The following is a 20,708-nucleotide window of genomic DNA, read 5'->3' as shown; positions in this document are numbered from 1 at the left end:
GACCTATTTGGAAATGTCTTTTGTGTGAAATGTATCATTGGGCATGTGGTGATATTATTGATATGAGAAAATGCTAAGTAACTGATTTACTATCTGAAAAGGGATTTACTATCAGGGGAAGGGAGGGAGGAAGAGACTGAACATAAACTGCACCTATGGATGAGGACAATGGGGGATGGGGAGGGGGTAGAAGGTGGGGTGGGAACCTGGTGGAGGGGGGAAGAAATGAGGAAACTTTGTAACAATATGAACAATAAAGATTGATTAAAAAAAATAATAAATAAATAAATAAGTAAATAAATAAATAAATAAATAAATAAAAGTTTGGCTAATATTCTTAAAACTTGCAGATTTTACCTTGGTGTAAAATTAAGCACAAATTAACTTGATAACATGGGTGAATTTATTTCTTGAGATTCGAGTACAAACTTAAAAACAAGAACAGCTTTCATCAAGAATAAACACAAAAATCCAAGTAACAATCCTGCAATCGTGCATTTAAACAAAAAGTACAAATATGAGTACATTCTAATTTGTAACTACATTTGAAAATTAAAATATTTCTCGCCAAATCCCAAATACCACACAGTCTTAACCTGTTTTCATCTAACCTCAAAACATTTGTCCTATGCTATCAAGAAAATATAGATGAGGATTTTTAATCAGTCTTTATGACCAAAGAAACATTACTTTCCTTAACTTCTGACTTTTTAAATCATTCACCTGTGTCTCTGTTCTGAAAAGCCATACAATTATATCTCCACTCTAGAAAAAAACAAATCAATACAAATATCAAGGAGGCAAGACACTTTCATTAAATTAAAGCAAAGGTCACAAGTGTTTTACTTAGAAATGTACATTAACTGTAGTATATTTTTAAAGTACACTTTATTTGAATGGCTAACATGTAATAATAGCAAATGATTTAAACATGTATAGAAATGTAGGATCAAAATCTTTAGGCTCAACTACTTAAAAAGTCACTATGAATATGGAAAGATTTGTTTACATAAATATGTATATTTCCTAGTGAAAAATCAGGGGGTAATGGCATCTCCCTGGTCCCTTAACAATATTTGGATTTTCGCAAAGAATTAGCAGCACCCAACCTAAGTGTTAATTACGTATTTCTAAAGGACCTACATAACAGATTAGTTGGCAGTGGTCTAGCTTTTGGGAGATGGAAGTGTGTGTGGGTGCAAATATTTGAATATGCATGCACTTGCACATTTAAAATCACCATTCCGAATTCGGGGAAAAGTCACATATTGAAAATGTCTAAGGAAATCATCTCTAAAGAATCAACAGTGGGTCAGGAACAGTAGAAGCTGAATAGTAGTCTACTTGGTAATAATGGTTCATTACTCCTCAAAGGCAAGTTTGAAAGAATGAGAATACTCACATATACATAACTGCAGGGAGAACTTGCCTTGAATTTTACACTGCAGAACACTGAACAGAAATCTTTACAAAAACCTTCTTGCTAATAATAACATCAGATGATTTTTTTCCTTTTTACCACCATATACATAACACTTAAATAGTCTCCTTATAAATATTTTAGAGCAAAAAGAATGTATTTTGTTGCAGTGGTGGCCCACATCTGTACAAAGCAATATAAGCTATATATGAAATGGATAAGAAAAAAGTGCAAAGAGTAACAGTATTAAGAATTTTTGCTGTTTATAGTAACTATGGTTCAAGGGTTCAAGAGTGAATATCTATCAGGGACACATAATCCCTGATTTTAATTAAAGATTCAAAAAGAAGCCCACATGCCAAGTTACTGTATAAATATCAGCTCCTTATTGAGTAACTTCCCTTCTCCCGAATCCAGCATTTTCCAGTTTCTAAACTCTTCTCACAAACAGGAAAAAAGTAGTAACAGTGTGTTCTTCCCTTTAACTTCCCCAAACTCATCCAAGTTAATTAATCATTCATACATTCAAACAAGATATTGGGGAAGTCATAACCCGCTTTGCTAAAATTAAAGCAAAATGAAAGGCTTTCGAAATACAAACTATTGCTCAAGAATACAATCAGAACTGCAAACACACCTTAAATTACATATGTAATTTAATATGAGCACATTTTAAAATCAGTCCCTGTTATCAAAGATAAATTCAGAGTCTAAATCCTTTCCCAGGTTTAGTGCTGTGCAAGGGTGATAACTCCATAAACACTTATGATTTCATCTTTTCTGACAGAGAAAATGCTTCCTATTAAAATTTGAATAACTTCCTATCATTTTACTCTTAGTCTCAGTGTTCTATTTTGAACAGAGAAAGATAATTTTTCACCATTTTTTCAAATGTACTTAAGTAATCTTTAGTCATTAAATAATTACAGTTACTGATTTTAGACCTCCAAGTTAAAAAAAAAAACACAGTCCCTTTAAATATATTACTAGATATTTTTGGTGAGTTTATGTTGTTTTATTCTTAATTCAGGCACTGTAATTATTCACAATACATAATAATTATATTCTAACCTATGCAACAATTATGAATCCTAAAATGTTTTGCCCGGTGTTGATTCTCTATGTTATATTATGATTTAATTTCCCCTTCAGGACAAATGGTTGGAAGAGAATTTAAAAGGCCTGTAGTACTTCTGTTTTGAGTAGTGTTAATACATATTTTTTGTCGTGCTTAATATTTTAAGCTTCCTCTGAACTAGGAAGATAATAGGCATTGGAAGCTGCAAATTTCATCAAACTATATTCTACTACAACTCCAATTAATTTTGTTCAACATTAAATAATTTTCTCATAAAAACAAGTATCTTAGGATAATTTTTAAAAACAGAATATTTACTCTAAAATTAGTAACACAGCTAAAAGGAAGCAATTTTTCAATTTCAGCTTCACTACAACTATGTAAAACTAAGTTAAAGTTGATTCAACAATTATTTTAATCACTTTTTAAAATTTTTTGTTATCATGTCTTTAAAATTATATACTTCACATTCTAACAGACAGTTTAAAAAGGCTTAAAAGTTTGAAAAACCACCAGGCCACCTACTGCACAATTGTAAAGAGAACAGCATTTTATTTGCCCCCATACATTCTCTCAATGTCTTTGAGGTAATGGTTCTTCAGTTCCTTCCTTTTCAGTTTGAAAGCATCAGTGACCAAACCAGTTTCAGGGGTCCATGGTTCTGGGCTCAAGCAAACCTTAATGGGAATTTCAAAACGCTCCAACTTCACTGAAATGAGAAGGGGGCAGGTGAAGGAGGGTGGGGAAGTGGGAGAGAAACAATTAATAAAACATGAATTTTGTAGGATTTACCTAGATGATGGTAAACTTATTTAATTGTAAGTTAGTTAATGATACTATTAGCTTCATGTTCCTCAATGTATATATGATATAAATTGTTTCAGTTAGATAGTTTTGTTGTATGAAATTTTTATTCTAATATATATGTAGACAACCTTCCTCTTCAGAGTCTACTTGCCATCCCCTGTCTGGGATGGTCTTCTCCGTTACAGATACACAGCTCACTTCCTTACTTCATCCCATTCAATGCCCTTCCTCAGAGAGGACTTCCCTGGCCACTCAAAACAAAACAGAAGTTCCTTTGTCTCTGTCTCTCTATATCTTCTTACAATGTTTTCTTTTTTAAAAAAATTACCACCTGAAGTATTACATATTTGCCTCGCCTATTATAAAAGCAGGGTATTTGTTTTGTTCACTGCTATCCACAGGGCTACGTGACAGCCATCAATAAATATATCCATATTTATTAATTAATTCTACAGAAAATTAAGTCTCTACACTACTGTTCTTCATAAGCTTTATTTATTAAACATTTAAATCAGATTCAAAAAGGGAATGGTGAGTTTCATACTTTTCATTGGTATAAAATACAGCATATTTATTATTTGAGAGACAACTCAACATCTTGAAAGAAATGTAAGAAAATAAGGACACAGAAGCAATAAATAAAGTATTTAATAATTTTAAATTCAATATATTACATTTCGTCATTACTTATTAATACAAGCTCATCCTTAAACTTCTGAAGGCCCATTGACAGTAATATGAATCTACAGATGAGCTTTATTTTATATGCAATTATTTAATAAAACACCAATTTTGAAAAACTAAACATCTGCATTTTTAAAAACTACTGCTAATAGCCTAGGTGACTTTAGAAATGACTTGGTTTCAGTGACAAGTACAAAAGAATTCAAATTCATGGAAGTTTTTGTTCTAATACTAGTCTGAGTTTTATGAAAGATTGATTAAATTAGTTTCTTATTAAAAATGAGAGAAAAATAATCATTCAAATTACTTAGAACCAACTTTAAAAGTAATGCCTAAACAGGTAGAAAAGGAACAAAAACTTGCTCAAATCAACCATGTCTATCCTGTTAATATATTATAGCCCAGTTACATAGCAGTGCCTGAAATAAGCCCATCTGTTTCCAAGTTCACATTTGGATCTCAAGGAAACAAATTATCAACTATAGATTTGCCTCCAAAACCTTTTCTTTCATATTATTGTCCCTACTCACACAGGTTCTAAACCAGAAATACTGATAAAATGGGACAAGGCAGGCACATTAGTTCAGTTGCACAAAAGCAAATTTAACACATTTATATAAAAGTTCCTATATTTAATCTTATTTAACTAAAATCCTGTTCAAAGCTTTAAAAAAAAAAAAAAAGGCTGCATTAGAGGTTTTGTTTGGGGAACTCATAAACATTATCTAGTACCACATACTATAGGGAGCAAAGAGCAATCACAGTTTCCTATAAATAGAATAAAATGCCAATAAGTAGGCAAGCTTAGTGGAAAGAAAAAACAAAAATGATCTTACAATTGGCATTTTTCTCTGAATTACCTAGAACACTATAAAATGTGACCAGCAGGTGGGAATAAAGAGCACTTTTTCTACCCATTGGTAGTTGAAAAATCACTTCAAAACAATCCCATACTTTGTGTTCTTATGATACTACGTATACCTCACAAGTATATTTAAAAAATGAAAAGGACTGCTATGAAATATGTATAAGTTTAGACAGATATAAATGGATTCAATCAAAATTATACATTTTGGTATAAGTCTTGAAATTATAATTTCAAGCAAAAGGTTGACGGGAAATCTTTGTGGCATAGAAAAGCTTATGCCTTCAGCTAATGTTAAGTTTATTACCTAAATATGAGTTGTTCAATTTCATTCCTTATTCCAGCATAGAAATGTTATGGGGACCTAGCAAGTCCTAGAAATTTATTCCATTCTCCACCTGATTGTAATACAGCTTAATTTTCCCCATTATTGCTTTTCACAGTTAAGTGTGCAATGACAAATTATTCAAATCACATTCTACTCCATGAGTACATTCAGAGAGTGACTAATAGCTTATAGACTGAAATACTTTTTGAAATGCTACATTTGAAGGGGGAAAACCAGGATTTATATAAATAAAAACTCTGGTAGCATGGTGATATTAAAAGTGTGCTATATCACTAATGCCATAATTAATAAAACTATCATTAAGAAAAAGCAACATTATGCTGAAACCGGTTTGGCTCAGTGGATAGAGCATCGGCCTGCGGACTGAAAGGTCCCAAGTTCGATTCTGGTCAAGGGCATGTACCTTGGTTGCGGGTACATCCCCAGTAGGGGGTGTGCAAGAGGCAGCTGATAGATGATTCTCTCTCATCGATGTTTCTAACTCTCTATCCCTCTCTCTTCCTCTCTGTAGAAAATCAATAAAAAATATATTTTAAAAAAAGAAAAAGAAACATTAATTCACTGTCTTTATGGTTATAATAGGCAACTGTTATTTAAATAAATTTATAGTGCCCAGAGTTAACTATAAGAATGTTTTTCTTAAGGAAATACAGTTTTTCAACTTCAACTTTCTAGCTAACATTACTACCTATATGGAACCTAAGTAGTTAATTTAAAAATAAATAGTAGTGTGGTTAGGAAAATACTGGTGCTTGTGCATCTATGACAAGGGTATAAACTAGTTCAGTTTTTCTGGGAAAAGAAGTTATTTGGCAACATAGAAAAAGCCTTTCAAATATATTTTCTTTGACTCAAAAAATCCATTTTTAGAGATTCTTACTAAGAAAATCATTACATAAGAAAATAACTGAGTATACAAGATATGTGTTATATTTGTACATAGTCTGAGGAAAAAAGAACTCATCCTAAAAGTCCAATAACAGGAACTTAAGTGGATACACTTATACTTGAATACTATTTAGTTATTAAAATTTATAATGTAATTCTATATCTACTGACATAAAAATACCAATAATGTTCATAGATGATTATATACCAGAATTCAATGTCACCATCCAAAGGTAACTAATATCAAGTGATTTTTACTTCCTCCTTTATATTTTTCTATATTGTCCAATATATATATAATGAATACAGATAACCTATTGTATAACCAGAAAAATTATAGTTTTATTTTTTTAAGAGAAAAGCAACAGGTTACAACAAAGTTAACAGCATCCAATTAAAAATGAAGGTGACAAATATATTTAATCTCTGCTCCCCTATGAAATAACTTAAACAGTTTAAAACTAAGAAGGCATTAACCACAGGAAAAAATAATCTGAAATGAAATAAAGTGAGCACTGGGAGAGAAAGTTCAATGACATTTTAGAAGACCAAAAGCAATGTACTAGCAATCACTGTTTGGGAGCCAAGAGAAATGCCAACAAGAAGCCTGTAAGAAGCAAACCAATCTCCTGAGATGGTGTCTCTGAAGACAGAGATGAGCAGTATACTGTTCACAGGACAGTGCTCCTTCATTCTGCTATTTCCCAACCAAGATGGAGACAGGTTTACTTTTTGGAAAAACTGAACTAGAGACTCCGAACTCAAGGACAATAGGGAGAGGGAATACAGCTGGAAACAGAAGATTTCAATGAAGTTAAGACTCACTCACTCACTCCACTCCCAGCTTTCTTCCAGTTTTCTCTATTTGGCTACCAGAGTATTGATAGGCTAACAACCCCCAGGCAAGAGACTGAAGAAGTAATCTTTGGAGAAATTGATCAATGACTCAAGATACTAACATTTGAATAACTTTTAAGCGAGCGCAGTAAAATTTACAAACAGATTTTCAAATGTGAATGGACAGACAAGAGTCAGCAGATATATGAGAGGCCATGATCAAAGTAAACAGACAGTGAAACCTGGAGGAAACAGATAATAAGATAACAAAAGATAACTTCATAAAAAGAATCCCTTTAATATCCTCAGAATAATACGAGAGGACACATTACTACATATATGAAAGAACAACAGGATGCTATTGAAAGAACACTGAGAAAGCAGGAAAGAGTTCTAGAAAATAAAATTCTGACACTGGAAATTCAAAAGACAGAAGATGATAAAGTTAAGGACAGTGCCAGAATATAAACAAAATTGATGTAGAAAACAAAAGAAAAAAGAAGAAAATTAAAGCAGGGGGTCCAATCTCCGTATAAAAATAGTCCCTAAAAACACAGAGAATTTGGAGGGAAAAACTGAAAGAGCAAACAAAACATGATACACAGATATTTCCCAGAACAAAAGGGCAGAGACCTGTAGATTCAAAGTGCCCACAACAAGTAGGATACACAATGATACGTAATAAAAGATCCACACAAGGACACATCATTATGAACTATCCAGAACACAGATAGACCATTCCAAACACAGAGTAGATGACCACTTAGCAAAGAGGTTGCAACATGAAATAAATATCTAGATAGCTTATTCTACTATATAATGTTCCAGAATCCTTCCAACTTGGAAATTCATTACACATATTTAAGGAACAGTTTTCTAAACCCATGTATTTTATTATAAAAACAAAATAAACAGGCATCTTGAAGAACCTATTCAAAACACCATTAAATGACTTTAAGTCAAGCAATTTCTTACTTACTGGCATTTGCAGCTTCTCTAATTTCTTTCAGTATTTCAGCTTCCATAGCAGGGTTATTGCAGATATCAACCCAAGTGCCTTCCACTCCCTTCTGTTGTGCCAAAAGTGTCAACCTTTTCTGATTAGGAACCACAAAACTAATCACATAGGACTGGTCACTAAAAATAAATAATATAAAACAAAATAGAAATTAAAACACTGAGAACAAGTAACATTTTCAATGAAATAATACATTACAATATAATTTCAAATGCATATTTCTTTTTGTTAGTTTCATTATGAATAGAGCCAATAGTACTGGCATAAAGACAGACAATATAAACTGATGGAACAGAATAGAGCCCAGAGATAAACCCGTGTATTATATATATGGTAGAATGATCAACAAGGGTTCCATGATCACTCAATGGGTAAAGGACAGTCTTTGGGAAATTAAACGTTATTCAATATCACTAATCATCAGAGAAAGAAATGCAAATCAAAACTACAATGAGATATTACTTCATAACTGTTAAAATGGCTATTATAAAAAAAAGACAAGAGAGTAATTAAAAAACAAACAAACCATAAGACAAGAGATAAGTGCCGACTAGGATGTGGAGAAAAGGGAACCGTCATACACTGTTGGTTGGAATGTAAATTGGTTCAGCTACTATGGAAAAAAGTATGAAGGTCCCTCAAAAATTTAAATACAGAACTACCATATGAACCAGCAATTTGACTTCTCAGTATAAATCCAAAGGAAATGAAAACAGGGTATCGAAGATATATCTGTATTCCCATGTTCCCATGTCCATTGCAGCATTAGTCATAATAGCCAAAATATAGAAACAATCAGGTATCTATCAATAGAAGAACGGATAAAAATGTGACACTATATATATGTATATATGTATATGTACATACATACACAAACAATAAAATATTATTCTGCTATGTGGAATCTTTATATATATATATTGTCAAATTCATAGAAACAGAGAGTAGAAAAGTGGTTGCCAAGGGCCAGGTTTGGAAGAAATAGGGAGAGGTTGGTAAATGGATACACACTTATGCTAAGTTTCAGTTATTATGAAACTTAAATGAGTTTTGTGGCATAGTATTTTGCAAGACATAGTAGGGGTTTAATTAATAGCTAAAATGTCTGAATTATCTCAAATAATCTTGAATTCAAGAACATTCAGAAATATATAACATTTCCCAACTCTGATGAAAGTTTCAAGTGTCCCTCATTATTATTATACATAATAAAACTTTATACAATTACCCTTTTACTGTAAGTATATGAAACAAACATAACTTTTACAATTACCTTTTGGCAAAAGCACAGATGTTGTCAATAAGTGGACAGTTTTTTAATGCAGCTTCCACTTTCCCGAGAGAAACATATTCTCCTGCTTGTAACTTCACCAGATCTTTCTTACGATCTGTAAGTCATGAAGAATGTTGTTATCCATAGTCCATTTTATTAAGGTCTATACAATTATGATTCTTCTTTTAATCTCATTGCTTAATCTTTAGAAAATGCCTAAATTTCCCTAGCCTGTTTGGCTCAGTGGCTAGAGCATCAGTCTATGGGCTGAAGGGTCCTGGATTCGATTCCAGTCAAGGGCACATGCCCAGTTCATGGGCTTGATCCCCACTGGGGGACATAGAGGAGGCAGCTAACCAATGATTCTCTGTCATCATTGATGTTTCTGTATCTCTCTCTCCTTTTATGAAATCAATAAAAATATATTTTTTTTAAAAAAGAAATTGCCTAGGTAAAATAAAAGAAGTACTAGCTAAAATGTTATACTCTATATTGAAAGCTTTAATATCCTATAATCTTAAACATTATAACAAAGTTTAATAGAAGGAACAGGACTTTGGATCATTAGACTTGAATGGTAACTCTGCCAGTTACTAGTTATATGATCCTGGGCATGTCAGTAGACCTTCCCAATCCTCAATTTTATCAGGGATAATGACACTTACCTAATACAGGCATGCAGTATGATATATGGCATACAGAACATGGTCAATATATATTAATTACCCATTTCCCTATGTGACATTATCTTGTTAAAATTGTAGCATTCTAAGGATGTCTGGCACAGGCTGACACAGCATGAATGAACATCAGCTTGCATTATGACCTTCATATGAGTGTTGACTTGCCTACCCATACCCTGGGAACCCACTCTACATGCCAAAAGAAACATTTGATTCCAGTGTAATTAAGGATCAAGAAAAAGGTGGGGGTATATTGATTCTAGATTGAGCCATATTTCTTAGAAATTTCCCCAACAGATCAAACTTCTAGATAAAAAGTCAGATTTCTCTAAATTTTTAAAAACTATACTCATGTCAGATAAGGTTCCAGAGACAGATTTAAATGAATTACTAGAAATATGACAGGAACTTTTATGGCTTTAAAAGGACCTGAGCAGAACCCTTATCAGCTAGTCAAATTTTTATTTGATTTTTGCCTAATTAAAATCAATAGCATCTGGCCAGTGTGACTCAGCAGTTGAGCATCAACACATGAACCAAAAGGTCACTGATTTGATTCCTGATCAGAGCACATACCCCGATTGCTGGTCAATACCCAGTAGGGGACATGCAGGAGGCAGCCTATCAATGTTTCTCTCTCCCCTACATTTCTCTCCCTCACCCTTCCTCTCTAAAATCAATAAAAATATATTTAAAATATAAATTAAGTGAATAGCATAATGGTCATTTGGCATAGATTTCTAAACTTACAAGTCTATTTTAGTAGGCTCAAAAAGAACAATGTGAAATCAACTGACATTCTCAAAAGAACAGATTAATGTTGAGGATTGACATTATAATTTACAAAGGTTCAGAGCTAGTTAGAGCAATATAAGTGGCGACTAGGGAAACTGTGTCCAGAATGCCTCTTGGGGGAGGAATTAATAGAATAGGATATGTTACAGGTTGGTTATAGAGAACCACTTTCCAATGATAAAAAACAAAACAGAAACAAAAAACCTCTTCTGAGCAACTTTTGTTTTCTTATTACCCATCTGTTATTTTCCTGCCCATCCTCCCCATCTCAAATGCTGCTGCTGCTATTGCTACTACTTACTTAGATACTAACAAAAGCCATACCAGGTCAGTACACTGTATCTGTAAAATTTCCCTATTTTACAGATGGAGAAGCACAGACATAAGTTAAATAACTTTCCCAAAGTTTAAACCAATGGAACCATCAACCCTATCAAATACTTGATCAATATTATCTTTCATATATGCTGAAGTTGCAAAACCTAAAGAAAACTACAAACAAGGAAATATACTGACCGATAATCTGCAAACATCCATCAGGATGGAATTCTCCAATATCACCAGTACAAAACCACCTTTGGCCATTTTCATCCACAGAATAATCCTCTGCCGTCTTCTCTTCATTTTTAAAATATCCCATAGAGATATTCTGTCCACCAATTACGATTTCACCTCTGGGGTTTGGCTTGTCATGAATTGTATAACCGCCTGGAAGTCAATAAAGCAAAATAGTTATTGTTCTAAAACAAAATGTACTTGCAATACTTTTTAAAATCTATATTGTTGAAAGTATTATATGTCTCCCTTTCCCCCCATTGACTTCTTCTAGCATTGTTTTTTTTTTCTTTATTTTTTATTGATAAGGTATTACATGTGTGTCATTATTCCCCACATTGCATCCCCACCACCACCTCATGCCTCATCCTCCCAGTGTCTGTGTCTATTGGTTAGGTTTATATGCATGCATACAAGTCCTTTGGTTGATCTAGCATTAATTCTTAAAGCTCCTTTGAAAATATTTTCCTGCTGATCAAATTGTACATCACTTTATTGGAAATATCAGTTTGTATTTATGCAGATTTATGTGACGACAATGGGTGACTGATTTCAGGAGTCAATGATAGTCACCAGCCACCACCCACCCTAAACGTTCCAATGACCATAAAATTTCATACTTAGAATATCATTAAAATTTAGGGTTCATAGAGCTCTCTTTGTTAAGATAAAATTATTCCTAAGAAGGGTAACACTAGAAGCTGTTATAAGTAAATTAATAATCTGTAGATAGCAATGCATTTCGAATTTTTCCAAAAGGAGATTTTAATCAAAGGGAGCAGGTAGTAAATGCCTACAAAGGCAATAGCACTAAGTGAGAAAGGGAGGCTACAGGAAACAGGAGATAAAATTTTATTTTATTTTTTAAATTATATTTTTATTGATTTCAGAGAGGAAAGGAGAGGGAGAGATAGAAACATTAAGGATGAGAGAGAATCATTGATTGGCTGCCTCCTGCATGCCCCCCACTGGGGATCAAGCCCGCAACCTGGGCATGTACCCCTGACTGGAATCCAACCGGGGACCCTTCAGGCCACAGGTCAAAGCTCTAGCCACTTAGCTAAACCAGCCAGGGCAAAATTTTATTTTCTTAATTTTGCCCATGACCAGTCATGACTTTAAAAATTAAAACACCAAATTAATTGACCAATAACCATTAAAATAGTTAATCATTATTCATTACCTATTTATGACTAAATAGGGCTTACTTTAAGAAAAATATACAAAAATCTGAATTTATAAACTGACATGCTAATTAGATTTTATGTCATAAGAGGATTAAAAGCAGTATTCCCTGCAGCTAAATAGAAAATTATTCAATATTTCAAGAAGACCAAACCCATTGTATGTATGATCTTAATAGGCATTAAGATCATGCCTATTATATAAAAAAGTTTCCTTCATAGAAAGGAAAACTCCAAATACATATTCAAAAATGGACCCACTCCCCAAAACTGACATTGCAGCATAATTCCAAGAAATCAGAAAATAAAAATTAAAGGCAAAATTCTCCTTATTGAGTTTTACTATATACTTTGTTTCTCTGATTACACTGTCTAATGTCTAATGAATAACCCATCTCATAAAATGACTTTGAAGCTGGTGCTCAATACATACAGTAGGTTTAAAGTTCTGAGTATGAGAAAGAGTTTATTATTATACTATTGAATGAAGATTCATGCAAGAATGGGCCTTCAATCCACTGGCTGCTGGCACCGTCTTCACTCTGGTCTCAGCAGCCTTTCCACTCCGACCCAGAGCCACCTTTCTGCCTACCCACACTGCCCAGAAGGCCTGAGTGGCTGGGGTGGTGCAGAACACCTGTCATCGCCATGGCGACGATGCAAGCATCCTGCCCTGTCCCCGGCAACTCAGCACCTGTGTATTCAAATTAACCCACCATCTTTTTTGGGTTGATTTGCATACTTACTCCTGATTGGCTGGTGGGTGTCACAAAGGTACAATCAATTACCAAGTTACTCTTTTATTAGGTAGATGATTTGTATTACAATTGTAAACCTACTTTTGCCCACCCTATGCTATCTGTATTTTCTTCAGATTTTCATTCAAAAATTGGACGGATATTATCATGGGAGAAGGGACTTATTCCCATGATGTAAAATGCTTGGGAATGAAATTGGCTCTTCAATATGGTATTTTTAAAAAAATGGTTATTTGCTTGTAAAGCACCAAAAATAATGCACATAATAAGAAAGCCACATAGGAGAAACTCTGTTAGAAACTTTAAATTTATGGCAGATAAAGCCTATTCATTTTCTTGGGTTTGAACAGCTTAAGAGATGTCCTCTAAAGTAACTGATCCTTTACATTCTCAATTTGTGGCTCCATCCCAAACTATATATTCTCTTTTAAAATCCTAAACTTTTTAATTCTTCTTCTTTTATCTGGCAAGGCTAGGTTGTTCATTATTTTTTAATTTTGCAGTTTAGGTATATATTTAATTTTAATTTTAATTTTTTTTACAATTTCATCATAGGAAGACACAACGTGTTTTCTTTTTGTTGTCAACTGATTTGTAAAAAGGATTATCACAAATGTCTGTAAGTGCAGGTTTCCTCTAAGTGTGCTTGCCTTTGCAGTTACATACAAAAATTCAACTACTATACAAATAGCTGGACTATTGAGTCTCAACTATGAAAATGTTTGCTGAGATGAGGACCTGAGAAGTTGTGTGCGCACGTGTGTGTGCTTGTGTGTGATTAGTCACTCAATCTTCTGAAAATGATACACATCTTCCCCTAACCCAGGACTGTCCCACTAAGAATTCTTCCGCTTTACCATCAAGTATTTCTAAAATTATCATGGCTAGATTTGAGAGATTTTCTTTTCCTCTTGGCAAACTACAGATGTTACTGAGAAAAAAGAAAGCATAGGGAATAAGCAACAACAGACTACCTAACACTTTAAAGAAATGGAAGTCATTAAGCTCACAGTGGTTTGCAGCATAATTACAATCACTAGCACTTATAAAATTCTTACCTTCCTGCCAGTCTTTTAGCTTAATTTCACAGCAAATAAGAGGGGCTCCAACTCTGCCAGTAGTATAATCAGTAACTATGAAGAGAAAGCAACAAAAATATTAGTATACCACAGTTCAGACTCACACCAATGTGATAACAGGAACATTAGAGCTAGAGCCAGATTCTGAAAGATGACAAAAGAAGAGAACATATTGAGAGGACTACCAACTGGGATCATTTTTCAATATGCCAACTTCTTTTCAATAGTGCAATCAATTCCGATATTGTTACATCATTTTCAGATTTTAGTTACAAAAATCTGTTAAAGGAGGAAAGTTGGCTCTACTATTATCTATGTGGATTCTGATAAGACAAATTTTGATTGGAATTTCTTTTCTACCATTCATTGATTGGCTGTGAAGTTAGACAAGTTATTTAACCTAAGTCCCCATTTCCTCATTTATTTCAGATAGAAACATGTGTGAGGATTAAATGAGATTATATGTGGGCAAAAATAAATTATTCAATAAATGTTAACTGCTATTATCAAAGATGATGATGATGATGATATTATCCTTTTGTAATTTGTGATTATTACTAGCAATATCAAATATTTATTGACAGCCTACTATATACTTAGCAATATATTAAATATTGTGAGGACAAATAAGGATAAGACAACCCTGCCCCCAATGAGCTTACCAACAAACTGCCTGGGAAAAATGTATGTGAAACAATTTAGAGCACATTGAAATACTAAACCACATAGTACTGATGTTGATCACAACAGTGTCTTAGAGACTGGATAGGTCTATGTAAAATGAAATAGTTGCGGAAGCCTTAATTGAAGAGTTGCACACTAGAAGTTGGCTGTGGCCAGCTTTTTAAAAAAGAGTAGTCCAAGAAAAGGGAACATAAAATGCAGAGAAGTGGGGCCAATAAGGCATGCATGAGAAATGGTGAGAAGATTGGCTTGTCTGGAGAGAAGAGCCAGGTATGTATACATGTGGGCGGAAATGCAAAATAATAAAGGGTAGGTACAATGGTGTCAGATTAAAGAGGTATTGAAAGCTAAGCTCACTAGGTGTAAAGCAGTGTTTGAGGTGGATAATTCTGAGTGAAGTATGCAGGATGAATCGGAAGTTATACATATATTACAGTCTGACACAGCCATTGAAAGGATGTTACCTAAGAGCAGTATAAAGTAATAAAAAATTGGATGCTAAAGGTGGCATGTAGGGGATCCAGTAAATAAATGGGAAGAAATGATCAAATTTAAATATATGAAAAGTAATCAGAGGATTTCAAAGCTTGAATGGTTTTAAGAATGGGAACATGACTGTCACAGAGTTTGGGATAATGGCATTTGGACACTGTAACCATTTTTGGACACAATAAGTTGAAAGCTAAACTGAGATAATCCACAAACATTACTATGTCCATTGTTTCACAACTTGGGGTGATTCTGCTCCTCAGAAGATATTTGGCAATGTTTGGAGATATTTCATTGTCACAACAGGGGGGAGTAAGTTACTACTACTAACTAGCCATTAAACATCCTACAATTCATGGGAGAACCCCCAACAATAAGTAATTATTTGGTTCAAATTTTCAAGGGTCTAAGTTGAGAAAACTGCTATAGAGTGTTGAACATAACAGAAGAAAAAACAAACAAGAAATCAGGGCAGGAATACAGATTTGAGAGGGAGCAAAAAAAAAAAAAGTGATCCTTTATTCCAAGAGTGCAGTTCTCTAAAGAAGAGAAAGAAAAGGTCATAGGACCATGAAGACAGAATTTTGAGGACTGATAATGTGGCATAAGATACATATTTATGCCCTGACCGGTTTGACTCGATGGATAGAGCGTCGTCCTGCAGACTCAAGGGTCCCAGGTTCAATTCTGGTCAGGGGCATGTGCCTTGGTTGCAAGCACATCCCCAGTGGTGGGTGTGCAGGAGGCAGCTGATTGATGTTTCTCTCTCATCGATGTTACTAGTTCTCTGTCCCTCTCCCTTCCTCTATGTAAAAATCAATAAAATGTATTTTAAAAATATATATTTACAAGGCTTAAAAATAAGGGTACAGATGATACTGAACTAAAAGTTTCTAAAAGTAAAACTATGTAAATTTGCACTGAATCCTGATATTATTAACAAAGTATAATATGATCAAGGTTTACAAAGGTAGTGCAAATGGGCTTTATGATCAGTGACTAATATAGAACTGCCACGTTAAAAATGCTTACCTTCAGTAACTGTGCCAGCACCACATGATTCTGTCAATCCATAACCCTGACCAACTGGGCAACAGAAGCAGACATTCATGAATCGGTGTGTCTGAGGTGACAATGGTGCTCCACCAGATAGCATCATACGGACATTCCCTCCTAGCAGAGCCTTCACCTTTTTAAATAGTATCCTTAATAAAAAGGAGGAATGAATTATTGAAGTGCATGTATACATTATTGTTGATGACATGCTAATTAATAAGCTCTGGGAAAGATTTCTCAACTTTGGTTGAGACATCTAAATTTCAAAACCATGGTGATGAGAGGAAAACAAAGCAATAAAGAGCAACACCTTGAAAAAATGCCACATTGCTCTAGCCAGTTTGGCTCAGAAAATAGAGCATCAGCCCACTGACTGAAGGGTCCTACGTTCAATTTTGGTTAAGGGCAGACTCCAGCCTGATCAGGGTGTATGCAAGAGGCAACCAATCAATGCATCTCTCTCACATCAATGTTTCTCTGTCTCTCCCCTTCCCTTCCACTCTCTCTAAAAATCAATGGAAAAATATCTTCAGCTGAGGATTAAAAAAAGAAGAAGAAGAAGAAGAAAAGAAAAGAAAAATGCCACATAGACTCTTAAAAATTTTTAAGTGCAGTGTTGGAAAATTGCTTTGATGCACAGTAAATGAAATAAAATTATGATGTCAAAGGAAAAATACTTTAAGTTATCTTTGGAACATTTATTCATCTATCTTATCTCCCTTCCAATGAAAAATATTTTCCCATCTCCATGCCCCAACATTGCATTTAAAATAGTTATATTTATATACTTACTACCCTATTTTATGAAAACAATAAATCAGAAACCTTCATGCAGAATAAATCTTGAAAATCATTAAGCTAGGAAAGTCAGTGTTTTTAAACTCAAATGTCTTGATTCAAAAGTTTATTCTAGTTTTTCTTCATAAGACCAAGTTTTATAATTATATATATTTACTCAATTAAAAATTGTTAAGTTGCCAAGATCACTGTTCAGGGTCCTCTGCGTGGTGTATCAGCAATGTGACTTAAAAGTAAATTTTAAAAATTCAACCTTATTATCATGGTGGTGGGATGCTCAAATTAAATTAAGTTGCCATTTACTTATTTATCTTCTAGATGTAAAAACACAAAAAGATCTAAAGACTCAAAATACAGCTTTTAAATATACTTACAGATTACAAAGTGGTGCATCATATCCCTTTTTTATCTGTTCCAATTTATAATCATACCCTATCTTGAACAGGGTTTTCTGAAAATAATTCATCTCTTGGACTTTGCTCATAACATTCTTATAAATTCGATCCATGATTTCCTATAAGGTAAGCAAAATATTCAATAATCTGAAAAAATTACATGAACAACGAGATAGTCTTTAGTTGAATATACCTTATTTATAATATCTTATGTAAATGTCTTTAGTATATTTACTTTATTACATAATTAATTTCACTGACTTGTCTACTATTTCAAAAAACTAAGGTCAAGTATAGGGATCTCTTCAGTTCTATACACTAAATTAAAAAAAAGATAATTAGATTAAAATATTCATCTTTCACATAAAGGTAATTTTTCAAAATTCTGCTCTTTCAAATATATTCACTTATTTTCAAATAGTGCCCAAACACAGAACTATGTTGACTGTAATCCTATTTTTTCTTTATTACTACTACCTTGTAAATCTTACAGTATGTCATAGAGCTTTTACAGTTTCTTAAAATTGTGTCCCTGTAATTTAGGCATTACTATTCCATTTTAATAGAAGCTCAGACAACAAAAAGGAACAGGACTCATGCTCACAGTGCCTTTTAAAATTAAAAATAGGACTAGGTTTCAGATAATATAACTCCCGTGCTAATATCCTATCTAATAAAAGAGTAATATTCAAATTAACCATCACTCCACGACAAAAACGGTGGCCCCATAGCCATAAGATGGCGGCGCCCAGTCCCCTCAGTCCTACTGCTGGAGTGTCTGGGCCTGTCCACCCAAGGGGGTGGATCCAGCCTTCCTGCTCCATCGGTACTGCAGCATCTGGGCACCTTAGCCCCTCGCGGAACAAGTTTTGGGCAGACAAAGCCCAGACAGGCTTGAGGTAACCAAGCGGTGAGGCTGGATCCTCCACAGGAGGGGGCGGATCCAGCCTTCCTGCTCCACTGGTGCTGCAGCATCTGGGCCCCTCAGCCCCTTGGGGGTTCACATGGACCAAGTGGCAAAGCTGGATCTGCCCCCAGACACGGCAGACAGAGCCCGCCCGGACAGCACGGCTTGGGGGCTTCGTTAGTAAGGTGGTGGCAGGAATACCCCCAGGCCCTGCAGACAGAGCCAGGACAACAGGGAATAGGGGCTTCCTTAGTGTGTCAATGTCAGCAAAGCCCCAAGGCCTGGTGGTGGCAGGAATACCCCCAGGCACTGCAGACAGAGCACACTGCAAGGCATTGGGGTTTCCCTCACATGGCAGCAGGCAGAGAGCAGACAGCAGGGCATGTAGTGAAATCCCCAGGCCCTGCAGAGAGCAGAGAAACATGGGAGTGGGTCTGAGCCATCAGTAGGACATCCCCTGAGAGCTCCTGGATTGTAGAGGATGTCATAGAGCTTTTACAGTTTTCCAAGGTTGAGCTGAGGGACCCCTGTGCATGTCTTTCATGCACTGGGCCTCTAGTATACAAAATAAAAAACAAACAAAAAGCCCAGACTATTACTAAATGATGTTTTCTTGAAATTACTTAGCACAAATTAACATAATTATTAGATAAAGCATACCTATTTATAAATACCTAGTTTTAAATAGTGAAAGTAGCAATTGTTGTAAATTCAGTTGTGCTATATAACTTTATGAATGGCTCTTTAAGAGGGGACAAAGATAAAAAGCTGTTCACCAATGATGACAGTAGAACCATCCAAACATCCCTTGTTATTACTCTGAGTGAAATAAGACAAATACAAATACTGCATAATATCACTTACATGTGAAATCTAACAAAGCAAAACATACAGCAACAGAGAATAGATTGGTGGTTGCCAGGAGCTGGGAGTTGGTGTAAATGGGAAGATGCTGATAAAAGGGTGCAAACTTCCAATTAGAAGATGAGTAAGTTCTGGGAATCTAATGTACAGCACTCTGACTATAGTTAACAAGACTGTATTGCATACTTGACAGTGGCCTGAGGGTAAATCTTAAATGTTCTAACAACATACACACACACACAAATGGTTAACTGTGAAGTGATGTGTTAATTAATCTTATTGTGGTAATCACCTCAAAATATATACAAATCATCATATTGTGCATGTTAAATTCACATCCTCTATAATAAAAGCCTAATACACTAAGTGTCTAGTCAGCTGTTCAACCAACCAAAGTATAATATGCTAAGTATGATATGCTAAGTATGATATGCTAAAGCAACTCAAATGCTCACAATTACATGCACTGGCCACCAGGGGGCAGAGAGTTGACTGGTCAACCAGTCCTTATGACATGCACTGACCACCAGGAAGCAGAGCTTTGACCAGTAGGTTAGCTTGCTGCTGAGGTCCAGCCAATCAGGATTGAGCGAGACTGGCCGGACACACCCTGGAGCCCTCCTATAGTCCCTCCCTAGTTGGCCAACCTCCCACATCCCTTCCTGGCCCCAACTGTGCATTGGTGGGGTCCTTCAGCTTGGCCAGAGCCCTCTTGCAATCGGGAACCCTTCAGGGGATGTTGGAGAGCTACTTTTGGCCTGATCCCACAGGCCAGGTGGAGGCACCCCAATGATGCATGAATTAGTGCACTATGTCAATTATATCTCAGTGAAACTGGAGGGTGGGGAGGCTCCTGTGGCATTCAAACGTGGTACAATGTTATTTTCTCCACTTCCACAAAAGGAGTCACTATTGTATAACTAAAATATTTGTCTAGATCTGTGATTGAGAAATACCAAAAGTTCTCTAAAAGGGCTGTATCATCCTATAAAAGTATATAGGATGGCCTGGCTGGGTGGCTCAGTTGGTTGGAGAGTCATCTGGGACACCAAAAGGTTGTGTGTGTGATCCCTGATAGAGGGCATGTATGGGAGGCAACAGATTGATGTTTCTCTCTTCTCTTCCCCTCCCTTCCTCTCTCTCTCTCTCTCTCTCTCTCTCTCTCTCTCTCTCTCTCTCTCTCTCTCTCTCTCTCTTCCTCTCTGTCTAAATATCATGAAACACACACACACATACACACAC

The 20,708-nt window shown here is 35.0% G+C and overlaps 1 protein-coding gene across 6 annotated transcripts in view; it reads right to left on the bottom strand.

The window, feature by feature from the left end:
• Positions 1-385: 385 nt before the first annotated feature.
• ACSL4 (acyl-CoA synthetase long chain family member 4) overlaps positions 386-20,708 on the bottom strand; it is an 89,886-nt gene continuing 69,563 nt past the window's right edge. For all 6 annotated transcript variants that reach the window (XM_036454417.2, XM_045587402.1, XM_036454419.2 and 3 more), the window contains 7 exons: positions 17,675-17,814; positions 16,479-16,651; positions 14,253-14,327; positions 11,214-11,405; positions 9,220-9,334; positions 7,908-8,065; positions 386-3,207 (listed from right to left, as the gene is read on the bottom strand). In XM_036454417.2, coding sequence (XP_036310310.1) covers positions 3,050-3,207; positions 7,908-8,065; positions 9,220-9,334; positions 11,214-11,405; positions 14,253-14,327; positions 16,479-16,651; positions 17,675-17,814 — 1,011 coding nt within the window. In that variant the 3' untranslated portion in view covers positions 386-3,049. The remainder of the gene's footprint in view (positions 3,208-7,907; positions 8,066-9,219; positions 9,335-11,213; positions 11,406-14,252; positions 14,328-16,478; positions 16,652-17,674; positions 17,815-20,708) is intronic.

Source organism: Pipistrellus kuhlii, unplaced genomic scaffold, assembly GCF_014108245.1.
Source record: "Pipistrellus kuhlii isolate mPipKuh1 unplaced genomic scaffold, mPipKuh1.p scaffold_m20_p_29, whole genome shotgun sequence".
Lineage (NCBI taxonomy): Eukaryota > Metazoa > Chordata > Mammalia > Chiroptera > Vespertilionidae > Pipistrellus > Pipistrellus kuhlii.
The sequence above is the reverse complement of the archived record's forward strand: the minus strand, read 5'-3'. Positions and strand labels throughout refer to the sequence as shown.